Source organism: Camelus dromedarius, chromosome 12 (genome assembly GCF_036321535.1).
Source record: "Camelus dromedarius isolate mCamDro1 chromosome 12, mCamDro1.pat, whole genome shotgun sequence".
NCBI lineage: Eukaryota > Metazoa > Chordata > Mammalia > Artiodactyla > Camelidae > Camelus > Camelus dromedarius.
In genome coordinates, this window is record NC_087447.1 from 35,147,312 (window position 1) to 35,160,566 (window position 13,255).

At 36.2% G+C, this 13,255-nt stretch overlaps 1 protein-coding gene across 1 annotated transcript in view; it reads left to right on the forward strand.

The window, feature by feature from the left end:
- The window catches only part of TSG101 (tumor susceptibility 101), a 37,358-nt gene that overhangs the window by 21,875 nt on the left and 2,228 nt on the right, over positions 1-13,255 (forward strand). The window contains exons 7-8 of the mRNA XM_010987457.3: positions 3,272-3,363; positions 12,175-12,377. Of these exons, the coding sequence (XP_010985759.1) occupies positions 3,272-3,363; positions 12,175-12,377 (295 nt within the window). The remainder of the gene's footprint in view (positions 1-3,271; positions 3,364-12,174; positions 12,378-13,255) is intronic.

Consider the following 13,255-nt stretch of genomic DNA (forward strand, 5'->3'; position numbering starts at 1 on the left):
AATATTTTAATACCATTTAAAAAAACTGATCTTTTCTGTAAATTACAGGGAATGAATTAATGGTTCACATGGGGTCAGTCTTGTCCCTGTGATATTTATTCATTCATAGACTACATGTACTACCAACCTTTATTATCCATAGGATAATAACAGAGGTAAATTAAATTAACAGTGAAATTAGTCTATGAATAACACACATTAGAAAAATCAGTGAGAGATAATTATTCACCTGTGTTTTAAATGTGCACTCTTCCCAGTGATAATCTAGGAGTACTTTCCAAAGGTAGTCTTGGGGCTAACTTAGAATGCAATACTGGCATATACTTGGTACCTAGATGAAATTTTCAGCTATTCAAAATTAACAAGAATTAACAAGTAAATTTTAACCCTGCTAACTCTTCTTAGCTTCATAGAACTCTTGCAGATAAATGCAGCCAGATTTCCCGAACACCTGCTGTAACTAAATATATGTGTACATATGTCATATGCAGGATCTTTTAAGTTAAATTTAGCAAACATTTATTTTGGGGCCTTTTCTTACTTTCAGGGACTAGCTTATAAGGTAGTAAACATTCTGTCACACTTAGATTGGTAAGCAGAGACTAGATAGAACACGTCAGAGACAATAGAGAAAGATCCCTATGGTTGTTATATATCAGCAGGCTATATGTTTTAGGTTTCTGGAGGCCCTCAATTTTCTATTTAAGTTGTAGAAATGGAATCCTGTCTGAAGCCTTGAAATTATAAGCCTTGGAAATTGCTAGTAAGAAGGAACTTTGGGCATATAGGGAATGGTTATTAGAAGCACAGTAAGGAAATGGACTTCTGAACAATAAAGCCACTTAAAAGAAACTTGTAGATAAAAATGAAGGCTTAAAAATATTGATAAAAGTGTAAATCTTACTCATTTATATAGCCTTAAAAGTACCTTTTGTGAGCTTATTTGTAAGAAGTTCCCTTTTGAGGCAGCTGTTTTTCAAAGATTTGATGGGTTTTTTGTGAGTGTGAAATACAACTTTTAATCTCACAATTTGCTGATGAGTTGTTAAAGGTAACTATTCAAAATGCCATCTATATCTTTCTGCATATGAAAGGTCTTGGCAGAAGAGCCTCAGAACCTCTTTCTCTTCTCTTTGTCCTAAAGGAGAATTAATAAATCAGTCACTCCAGGAATCTTTATTTTAAAACAATGAATATGAGAGGATTTATTCTTGCTCTAGGAAGTTGGGCTAGATGATCTGTGAGGTCTTTCAAATCTTAAGATCTTTTGAAAATTTTATTTAGCACATGCAGCATGTATACAAGGAAACTAAAAAGTATGTCAAGAATGGTTTTTCCAGTTTTGCTATGTGCACTAGCAAGCATGTCCTATTAGGAAACAGTTTCTGATAACCAGCAAAGACAGGAAATGGTAAGTGCTGCAATGAACAGCCTTAAAGGAGAGGTCACATGTGATTTGGAAGTGGGAGCTTGGAGGTAGCTTCATAAATGAAGGAACTGGTTTATGAGGATGACCTGGAGAAGAAAAGTAAGTGTTTGGTGGTGGAGGGAGCAGCAAACAGTAATAACATTTTATAACTGAGAGAAAAACAAGTTTTCTTTTTTACTCAAGAAAAATTATTAACCGTGAACATAGAGAATAACCATAAAGAAGAAATTAAGCACACTAAGTGAAGAGACAGGGAGTTATCTGAAGTTAGTATCTGTAGGCCTAGAAGAGTTTTACACCACCTTACTGAAAAATTCAGCAACATAATCAATGATTGTCTTGGAAAAAGTATGCAAAATGGTAGGAACTCCAGAAGAAAAGCAAATTTATTCCAGTCTTCAGAAAGGTAGATTCAGAAATTTGAATAAGATTGACATTGCTTCCTTGCAGCATTACAGCATGGATCACTAGAGACTAGAATAAAAGTACTGTGCAGTAGCCTTCAGCCCGTGTCCTCTGGGAGCAGAAATGCTTTTTTTTCTTATTTTGCTTTTATACTAATAGGTAAAAGTATCATGATTACATTGAATCTTCAACAAGTTATATATAAAATAGTTCTGTTGGGGACAAATTATGAAGTGTGAACTACTAGTACAAATAGGAGAGAATCTTTGAGGTACCACCCTGAAAAAAGGGTTACTAAGTATAAACTCAGAGCTCTTGCTCTGGGGCTCTGGGCTGGCTCTTTTTAGTCAGTAATGTTAATGGACTCCAGGAGGCATGTTGATCAGAATTATAAATGTCAGAAATCTGACAATTGTAGTTAAAATGTGATTAATCAAAATTTATTGTTTTGAGTAACAGGTAGCTAGTAATAATCCTGTTTTACTTTTCTTCTCCATTAGAAGAGAAACATTGCCAAACTAGAGATCATTCAGAGGAAAGTGATTAGATCTGAAAACCATGGCTTTGAAGAATGTTTGAAGGAATTAAAAGTATTTCACCTGAGAAGGATGATATAGCTCAGTGGTAGGATGCGTACTTAGCATGCATGAGGTTCTGGATTAAATCCCAGTATCGCCATTAAAGAAAAGAAAAAAGAATTCACCTGAAGAAGAGAAGACTGAGGGGAAAGTGTTAGACATCTTCAAATATGCAAGTGACCTTCCAGAATGCAAATTTAGGACCGTTAATTAGACGTTACTATATCAAAATGAAGTTAGTGTTCAGTAGAGAAAGATGACCATTTGTCAGGGATACAGTAAATGATATTTATAAAACAGTGTTCGATAGGAGATTGGAGGAGAATACTTCTAAGTAAAGTTCCTTCTGACTCTGATATGAATACAGGAATGACACAAACTTTCCATAAAGTGAAAGGAAAGTTTTTAAAATTATTTAAAGGAGTATTTTCAGATCAGATATTTGAAAAGGTTATCAATGGTAAATGGTTATCACAGGTAAAAATTAAATAGTATTATTTCCCTATATGCTGTGAAATCAGAATGGAAAAAAGTTCTCAAAATATTCATTGCTTCCAGTTTTGATACTATTGGACTGCCCTGAAAAAGACTCTTAGTGGCTTTGTTCTGCTGTGAAGATGACCCTCAAATAACCAGGGCCAAGCAAAAGTATTTTAATCATTTACTTTAAGAGTAAATCCAGTGTCATTAATGGAATTTCTATAGAACTTTGCTTGAATAGACACCTGTAGCTCAAAAACTGTAAAATCATTAACTAGTAAAACAACAAACTGTCAAGCTTAGCTTCCTGAATGAGGTTCTTAAAGATACTATAGTGTTGGGTCATCTTAACATTTAATGTTTTCTGTTCTTTTCTTAGTGGTTATCCAGGCTGTCCTTACCCACCTGGTGGTCAGTATCCTGTCACAACAAGTTCCCAATACCCTTCCCAGCCTCCTGTGACCACTGTTGGTAAGTACCCTACAAAATTATATTTTTCCACATAAGGAAAGTCAAAAGTCTCCTGTTGTGAGAAGTGCATTTTTGTTTTTTATTGGGTAAGTTTGACATGTAACATGTTTAAGAGAGGGATATGGTGTGTTACTTTGATACATTTATATATTGTAATATGATTGCATTGTAGCAGTATTTATGACATAATTATCATACAGTATTATTGCTATATCCTGTGCATTAGATCTCTATGGCTTATTTATTTACCACTCATTACAAATTTGTACCCTTAAATCCAACAATCTTACTTTTACATATGAAATGTTAGAATACTCTTTCTTTTTGGAGCCAAAATTCTTGATCATCAATGTGCTATAATTTAAAACTTAAAGTGATTTATCATCATATAAATGAGCCTTATACCAGGGCATAAAAATAAATTTGATTGACTCTTACTACTCTTTCTTGTGTGTCACATGTTTTTATTGATGAACCTTACACGTGTTGAACTGAAAATGATACTTAGGTTTTCCTAGCCTGGTTATGTGTGAAAACAGATGAGCATCTTTAGGAGAAGAAAGCACCGTTGGGAAATAGGAATGGATCAAGTAAGACAAATTATTGAGGACCAGTAGTTCTTGCTTTTTTATGTTGCTTGTTAATAGAGCTACTTGAAATGTCATTTTCTTCAGCTGAGAAAATGAAAGCAATTCAAGAATTCTCCAGATGCCCACCCCTACATGACTGTCTGCCACCACCTGTGCTCCCATATCTGCTTTCTCCCTGTTACCGCAGATCAGTTATAGTTGCTTTTACCCACTAGATCGCTCTCTAGTTTACCCAAGGACATCATTTCAGCAGTTTCCCCCCTCATCAGTTTTTGTTCTCTACTTGGTTTCTCTCATCAGCACACAAAAATATGCCCTAAAATAACCTTTAAAAATCCTCCTGTTAATTTCACTTTCCCTGCCACCATTATTCTGTTTTTCCATTCCCCTTTGCAGCAGAACTCCTTGAAACAATTGTCTGTACTCATTATCTTCAATTCCTCTTCTTCCTTTCACCTTGAACCCCTCCATTTGGGATTTCCCTCATGTCATTCCACTAAAACTGCTTCTCAAGGTCACCATTGACCTTTATGATGTTAAATTCAATGGCCAGTTAAATATTCTCCACTTACTTGGCCTGTCAGCAGTATCTGACACAGTTGGTTACTCCCTCCTTGAAATACTTTCCTTTGTTGTTTTCCAGGACCCCAGACTCACTTGTTTTCCCTCCTATCTCACTGGTACTTATACTCAGTCTCCTTTATAGGTCCCTCCTTTTCTTAATGTTGGAATGCCCCTGGCTCTGTCCTTCGCATTCTCTATGTTCACTTCCTGGTGATATCTACCAATCTCATAGCTTTAAATACCATTTCTATGTCCATAGTTCCCAAATTTATGTCTCCAGCTTATGCCTCTCTCCAAAATTCCAGATTCTTTTATCTAGCTGCCTTCTCAGTATCTCCACTTGGATATTTAATAGATATTTCAAACTCAATGTGACCAAAATTAAACTTTCAATCTTTCTACCCTGCTTCCCCACCTCCACTGATACTTACTCAATACTCTGACTTTGGCATCATCCTTGATTCTTCATCAGAACCTGTTACCTCGTGGGGGAGGGTATAACTTAAGCGCTAGAGCACATGCTTAGAATGCATGAGGTCCTGGGTTCAGCCCCTAGAACTTCCTCTAAAAACAAACCAACCAACCAACAAACCTAATTACTTCTCCCTCAAAAAGTAAAATAAAATAAGAACCTATTATCTTCAAAATATATCTAGAATCTGAGCATATCCAGTGTTGATCCAATTCACCAATCTCTCTCATCTAATTTACTTCAAAAGTCTCCTAAAAGTTTTCTCTTCTTTCCTTGGACCCCTGCATCAATTTTTAACACAACAGCCAGAATGATACTGTTAAAACATAAATAAATTATATTGCTTCTCTGCATAAAACTTTCTAGTATTTTCCCATTTCACTCAGAGTTCAGTCCAAATTCCTGAGGCTTGGAAGGTTCCATGTGACCCTGCTTTCTTCCCTTTGTTATTTCTCTGACCTCATCTCCTGCTGCTCTTCTGTCTTAGGATTTGTCCACTGCCTGTTTCCTTTGAATGGAGCAGTCAGGCCTACCCTGCTCAGGCTACTCCCACCATCACCAGCCTCCCACACATACACACACATACCCAACATCTAGAACAGTGTTTGATACATAGAAGTTCATCTGAATATTTTGCTGAGTATCTGAATGAATGCAGAATCTTGTGAAGTGTATTCTTCTGTTAACATTTTCTGATAAATTGTAACCATCGTGAGATCTGTCGTAAATACCTCCCCAAAAGAGCATTTTCTTTGGCTGCTTTTGTCTTTGATACATTCTATTTATTGAGATTCTAATGGCAGTGGTTTTGTTTTTTAAAAATATTCTAACCCTTATTGTAATATAGCTCCTTTTCTGCAACGTAATTTGAATGCTTGAGTTAGAAACCTGACGATGGGAGATCTTTAATCCATAAACAAAGCACACTAAATCTTCTTGAGATCTCCATTTTGGCTCAGGCATCAATAAAATGGGAATAGTGCTATTTGTCACTCTGTTTCTCATTCAGATGATAGTATTTGATTTGTAGAGGACCTCAATTTCTAAAGATATTTATATGTTAACTCATTTCAATACAATAGGTATGAAGCATTTTATAGCTTAGAATAGATGATATCCATACATCAAAAAAAATGAATATGGGGAAAATGGTATATTTAAAATCAAATATTTTAGTTTAAGTTTAATCCATTTTGAGTTTATTTTTGTATATTAAGTGTGAGGTGGTAGTCTTAATTCTTTTTCATGCTGTCCAGTTTCCCAGCACCATTTATTGAAGAGGCTGTCTTTTCCTTGTTTTATATTCTTGTCTCCTTTGTCATAGATTAATTGACCATGTAAGTATGGGTCTATTTCTGGGCTCTGAATAGTTCCATTGATCTGTGTGCCTGTTTTTACGCCATTACTGTACAGTTTGACTACTGAAGCTTTGTAATGTAGTTTGAAATCAGGGAGTATGATACCTCCAGTTTTGTTCTTTAACATTGTAGATTCTTAAATTATTCTTTTCCACAAAATAATTTCAGGGAATGACTTTGATTCTGTCCCATTTTTTAAGGATGGAATTCTACTGTCCTTCATATTAATTGACCTTTGTGCTTACGCCCACCAGTAGCATCTTTCATCTTTTATGGTAGTTACTCCTTTGGTATCCTGTTTAAAAAGGTCTATACTTAACCGCCAGTTTGGAGGACTTAAATTGTTATGTAAATTAATTTAAATCTGTCTTTGTGTTGTGTGTTTTTCTTTCTTTCTTTTATTTTTGGCAAGGGGAAATAATTAAGTTTGTTTATTTATTTTTGGAGGAGGTACTGGGGATTGAACCCAGAACCTCGTGCATTCTAAGCATGCACTCTACTGCTTGAGCTATACCCCTCCCTCCTTCTGTGTTTATTTTTAAGTGTAAACCTGGTGAGGGTTTTTTCTCATTGATTGTGGTTATAGAAACTTTATAGAGTTTAAATAAAGAGTATCACTCTACTCTGCCATAAAAAAGAATAAAATAATGCCATTTGCAGCAACATGGATGGACCTAGAGATCATCATTCTAAGTGAAGTAAGCCAGAGAGAGAAAGAAAAATACCATATGGTATCACTCATATGTGGAATCTTAAAAAAAAAAAGACACTATGAACTGATTTATAAAAAAGAACCAGACTCATAGACTTAGTAAACAATCTGATGGTTACCAGGGAAAGGGGATGGAAAGGGATAAATTTGGGAGTTTGAGATTTACAAATGTTAGCCACTATATATAAAAATAGATTTTTTAAAAAGTTTCTTTTTAGCACAGAGAACTATGTTCAATATCTTGTAATGACCTTTTAATGAAAAAAATATGAAAATGAATATATGTACATATATGCATGACTGGGACATTGTGTGGTACACCAGAAATTGACACATTGTAATTGACTGTACTTCAATTAAAAAAAAGAATATTGCTCTAATAGTGTTTAAAAGATAAATTGAGGTCCCCTGATTTCTTTGGAAGAAAGTTCCATAGCCTGTGCAGGGCCTGGACAGAAGTATTATAAGTTTACATATTCATAGACTACAAATAAAAGCCTTTTGTAAGCGGCTTAATGAATTTACCTGGTTTGTGCTTAATAGCACGCATCAGAATGACTTTGCTCATATAGTTGTTTGAAATGTTTCTACTTCAGAGATTGACCAATTTTTTTTTTTATTATAAATGCAAATAACATGGGCTTGATAGTGATCCACATGGGCTTGACCCAGTTTCTCAGCAGATGGTCAGTAAGCTTCCATTTTGGATTGCTTAGGCTCCACAGTTTTCTCTGTAGCACAAATGCCAGGTCAAAGACCATTATGTGAGTCTTGAGCAGGTAACATCAGGAAGTAAAAATGCTGTAGGGGGCAAGTGATTTACTTTTGCTGGTTAGAGGTGAGCTCAGAAAAGTCATTGTTAGTTATTTTGTATTTTTATTTGGGGTTACCATGCATTCTGTAATATAAATGAGCTCCTTTTGAGTCATAGGAAGTAGTGACCATTAGTTAAGTACTGTTAGGAGATAAATATAACTGATTACCTTCAAGTGTTTAAAGATGGTTTTAAACCAGGTAGTATATATATATCAGTGCACTTTGAAGATAACTGGCCTAAATTATTCATTGAATTATCAGATCCACTAGGTAGAGTATTGGTTTCATAATAGTAGAAAAATTGTCTTATTTCCTGAGGATTAAGTTTAGTGATTGGATCCTATCTGACATTTAAATGAAGTTTTGCTTAGGATTGTTTCTCAAAATCTGTGTTACCTTTTCAATTATTGCTAATCTGGAATTGTAGAAGGGCACTTCTGAAATCTGACTCTATCTGGGTAAAGGTCAGTGTGTGAGGGCTTGAAGGATGGCAGTTTGCCACAAACTCTTATTACTCCAAGGCTCATTATAGCAGATATAAAGAATATTAAAATTTCTTAAGACGTTTGAGGAAAAAGATTTTTTGTTTGAAATGTGATCAAGAAGAAGAAAAGAATATTCTACCAAATCTTTTTTCTTATTTGTTATAAACATTCTCTTAAAGTGTCGTGATGCATTCAATTTTGAACTTTAATCTGGGTGTTTCTTTTCTTGGCGTTCATATTTCAGATCTTAATTACAATTTGTCTTTTCTTTTTAGAAAGTAGATGGATTCAAAATGTTCAGATATACTGTATAATAAGGTCTGTGTGTGATCGAGGAGAGGACTAGGTCTAATCTTGGCATTTCTAGCCGCCTCAGGTGAACTGTGACCTTTATAGAAAGCCAGGCGACTGTGCCTCAGCTTGGTTCCCGTTTTGAGTATTAATGGCTTTAGCTGGAGACTTATTTGGAAGGTCTTATTCGATGCTGTATGGTAGCATTTGCCTTAATGTATTTTATAAGCGAAACAGAATGTAAATTCCAGGATTTAAAGGTGTTTTTCAAAATAGGGATTTGAAAATTTAACATCAGTATAACTTGATCCATTTTAATGTAATAATTTCAGCAAAGTTGTTTGATGTGTTTGTGTGTGAAAAATCCAGACTAGTTATAAAAAGACCCTTTAGCTTGTATTAGTTCAGATGACATCTACACAGATAAATGGGACACTTTAAACTGCTGCGTATGATTGACCACGTATTTAAATGTCTAACCATATCATTTGGGTCCTCAATCTCTGGGAGAAGGATTGTCCTATCTTATAGGAACCATGACAAAATTTCATATAAGATGTAATAACACAAATTCTTATTTGAAACAAGTTTTAAAATTCCTATTGTTAATACAAACTTATAAAATGGTTACTTAATGATACACCATCTTCACTACCCATTGTTTTGCAAATCACCCTTTGGGCACAAAATTCTTCTTTTTTTTAATGGGTTTAGTCCATAATTAAATTTAAATTAAGTTTTGATTTTTAATGGCTTTGAGAATTAACAGAGATAGTTATAAAAATTACTTCAGTTGAGTAAGCCTCCAGAACCTAAAAACCCACTTCTATTTCTGTTGATGCAGCAAAATACCACATTTCTGTTGATGTGGCAGAATACATTTCTACACATATACCTGCAACCTGCATACACACGCTCACACATACACTTACACGTTACGCACAAAATTCTAAATTGTTACAGAAGTTAGCCCTTTTTGTTCTCATCTAGGACTTAATAAATTAGTACAATGTAAGAAACTAGAGATTTTGATTTACCCTAAATTTTGTCCAAATAAACAGGTAAGTCTTTAAGTCATACTGAGAGGAAAGCAAGTTGTCTTGCTGAGAAAGGGAGGTGAGTGCTTTTGAATGGTGAGGAGTCAGGCATATAATTAAAGGAGTTAGGATTCTTGTTCCAAAGCAGAATGGGAGAAAAGAGTGGAAGACTCCCATCTGGTGGTTTTAATCTTTAAAGATGTTCTGAAGAGTTTTGCCTTTGTGGGAAGATGGCAAAAGAGGGCTTAGGGCTTTAAGAAATATCAGAAGGATTGAGGATTGGGTTAGGGTGTGGCAGGTGAGGCCTTTAGAATTAGAAGTCCTGGTGATCTGACAGAAAGAGAGGCCACCTCTCAGGCAGGCAGCCTGTATACTGGAATATAAGAGATGGGCAAGGAGTTGGGACTTGAGTGATGTTCACTGGGAGCAGGAGTGGTAGAAAGAGAAGTCAAAGGTACGAAAAGGAATGAGTGGAGATATGAATTGGTGAATTTGGGGAGGTTGCTGGAGTCATCTTCGTGTCTGTACAGGAGGATGTGAATAAAGAGGTTGTCAGAGAGGAAAACGGTAAGAAAATTTGAGGCAAATGAGCCTGGAGGAGATGCAGCAGCTGGTAAATTGATGAGAACACTTTGGAAAAATCCAGTATTAAGAGGCCAGGGATGTGCAAAACAAGACCTCAGTTTTCATAGGAGACAAGTTGTTGCCCTCTTGCTTTACAGTTCTGAATTCCAAAAGGACACACTGTCTGTAAGTTAATAGTTTTGCTTCTTAGAAATATAAAATAAATAGCTGACATATTTCTGTAAGATCAGAAGTGAATCCTGGAAACTATATATTGTATAGATTCGTATGTTCAAAGTCAACCAGAAGTATCAATTGCCTCTGTGTAGATGCTGGAGGATGGCTACTGTTTGGGCTCTCCTCAGCAGGAGGTTTCTAGCATGAAAGCGGGAGACCTTTAGTGGGAGAAGGAGTGAACACTGAGAGTCTGATATTGGGCTCTTCCCTTCAGCACATACAAAGCAGTGCTTAGGGCAGATGGACAAAGGACACTCCTCAGGAATACCTGGCCGTGGGAGATACTGTCTTTACCCATTTTCACTTGCAAGAAGGGCAGAACCCAAGTCAGAAAAAACATAAGTTCTTCTGTGGTGGAAACAAGAAGAAGAGGGGGAAAAAAAACCCAGAACTTTAGACTTTGACTCTTTCGACACCTATGACACCTGAGAATGCCAAGGTCTCCCAGTGTCATTTACAAAACCCCAGAAAAGCATGAAGTGTATCCAGGGTGTGGACCAGCTTCTGAGAGAAAACAACTTTACTAATCAAATACTAAACAGTAGAGTGACCAGACGAGTGTATAGAATAACAAGAATTGTGATCAGATGGGACACTGCAGAGCATGTCTAGTGCTGGTTGTGGTGTAGTTTGGATGGTGCAGTTTTTAGAAAAAGGGTACTTTGCTTGATAGCAGGAAGGCACCTTGCTTGGGACCAGAAAGGGGCCTATATAGTAGACAGGAACATAAGTGGTGAGACTTAGGGTACAGTTTTACAAACTGACTTGAAGGGTTTTTACCCCTGGTAAGTAGAACTCAGTGTCAAGGTGATAAAAATTTTCAGCTCAAAGTGGAAGTGATACTTTGTTAGTCTGTAATCATTCTTTATTCATTGTAAGCAATAAAGTTTAAATATCATTCCCCACATGGTATCAAATATCATCAAACATAATTAAAAATCAAAATACCATTTATACTTTTGCTGATTTAGGACCCTAACTGAAGAACACTGATAGTCATAAAGAGTATCCATACTTATGTTAAAGGGAGGGCCTTTCGAAGGAGATATCTGAGGGGTAAGTTTATTTGATCTGAAATGTGCAAGGAAATTAAGTAAGACACTGATTAAGAAGGTACATCTGAGAGAGAATAGTAAAGAATCTGAGAATAAACAGAAGTTTAACAGAAGAGAATTTTGCTTATCTGTTCTTTCCTGTTCTTTTGGTAGAGGATAAAGGAGTAAAAGTCTTACAGAAGGGAAGCCGTGTTAAGCTGTACTTCAGGGAAACTGCCCATTCTCAGTCTTCTTACTGGCCTCTTCTCTAGGTTCCTGTCTCCTTCAGGTTAGCAGTAAAGCCTGAGAATGGACTTGACCTGAATCTTTCCTTGGTATAAACTTGTCTCATTTGTTGGCGATTTAAGAATAATTGTAATCTTTAGGGACATAGCCTCTGCCTCGAGAAAATGTTGTTTTGCACTGTAAACTGAGAAAGTGGTTAAATATGGGTTAATAGTAATCTCTTGCAGGGAAAGTATTTCTGAATCGACTCAGATTAAAGTTATTTTTTATGAAGTTGTGACATGTAACATAAAATTTTTCTTTCCTCCTACTTTGAAAATGTTGGCTTATATTTTGTTCTATTTTGTGATGGTTTCTGTGAAAAGAACAGAAGGAGGAAGTGTTTTTGCCCTTTTTCTCCTGCAGGTCCCAGTAGGGACGGCACAATCAGTGAGGACACCATCCGAGCCTCTCTCATCTCAGCAGTCAGTGACAAACTGAGATGGCGGATGAAGGAGGAAATGGATCGTGCCCAGGCGGAGCTCAATGCCTTAAAACGAACAGAGGAAGACCTGAAAAAAGGTCACCAGAAACTGGAAGAGATGGTTACACGTTTAGATCAAGAAGTAGTAAGTAACTCATTGAATAGTTGCATTATTTAGATTGAATTGTAGCCATGGCAAGTGTCTATATGTACTTTGTTTACCCTGAACATTGTGGGAATAGTTGAAGAATTCAGAAAATTATACATGTCTTTTGGGCATTTGAACATAGCTCCTCTGGAGCTTTGTTTAAAAATGGAGACTGTGCTTACAATGTGGTCTTTGATTGTTAAGTGGATGTATTTAGAGGATTTTTGCTTGCACCTTCACCCTGAGGAATAATGTTTTACCCAAAGGAAGACTGTTTTAAGTGCTTGATGTTACCAGATAGTTACTAGGAAATAAGAATTTTAGAGAACTCTAGCCGTGATAAAAATGTGCAGGCCTTGGGTGCAAGCCTAAGGGTCAGTTCTTTTTTGTCTCCAAACGTTGTTTGAACTATATTTAAAGTATCTTCAGTGAGTCCTTCTAACTTAATAATCCATAGAGTATACAACTTTCAGCTCGTAAGCTTTCTCACATTTTTATCAGTGTAAGTCAGCCCTATGACTTCTTTTGAATGACCAAGTAGAGGCACTAGCACAATCTGAGCACTAGCATCGCTCTTCATTTCCATGAGGAAGAATTTATTCCAGTAAAGGTGCATTTTTGATGAAAGGGTAGAGTTACTGAATGTTTAAGGGCGTTGGGGAAAGTGGTTTGTATGTACACATTAATCTAACAAAATGGTTCTAGTGTGTAAAGTGAGCTCTGCAGTAGCCAGCTATTTTCAAAAGTTCAGGAAAGTGACACCAGTACGGTTCAGAGCCTGCAGCCACCACCTGCTGTATCTTGTGACTAAAGTTCAAGTGTTTGGAGTTCTATGCGTTGAATCCTCTGTATAGGCTGGGGGGAAGTTATTCCTC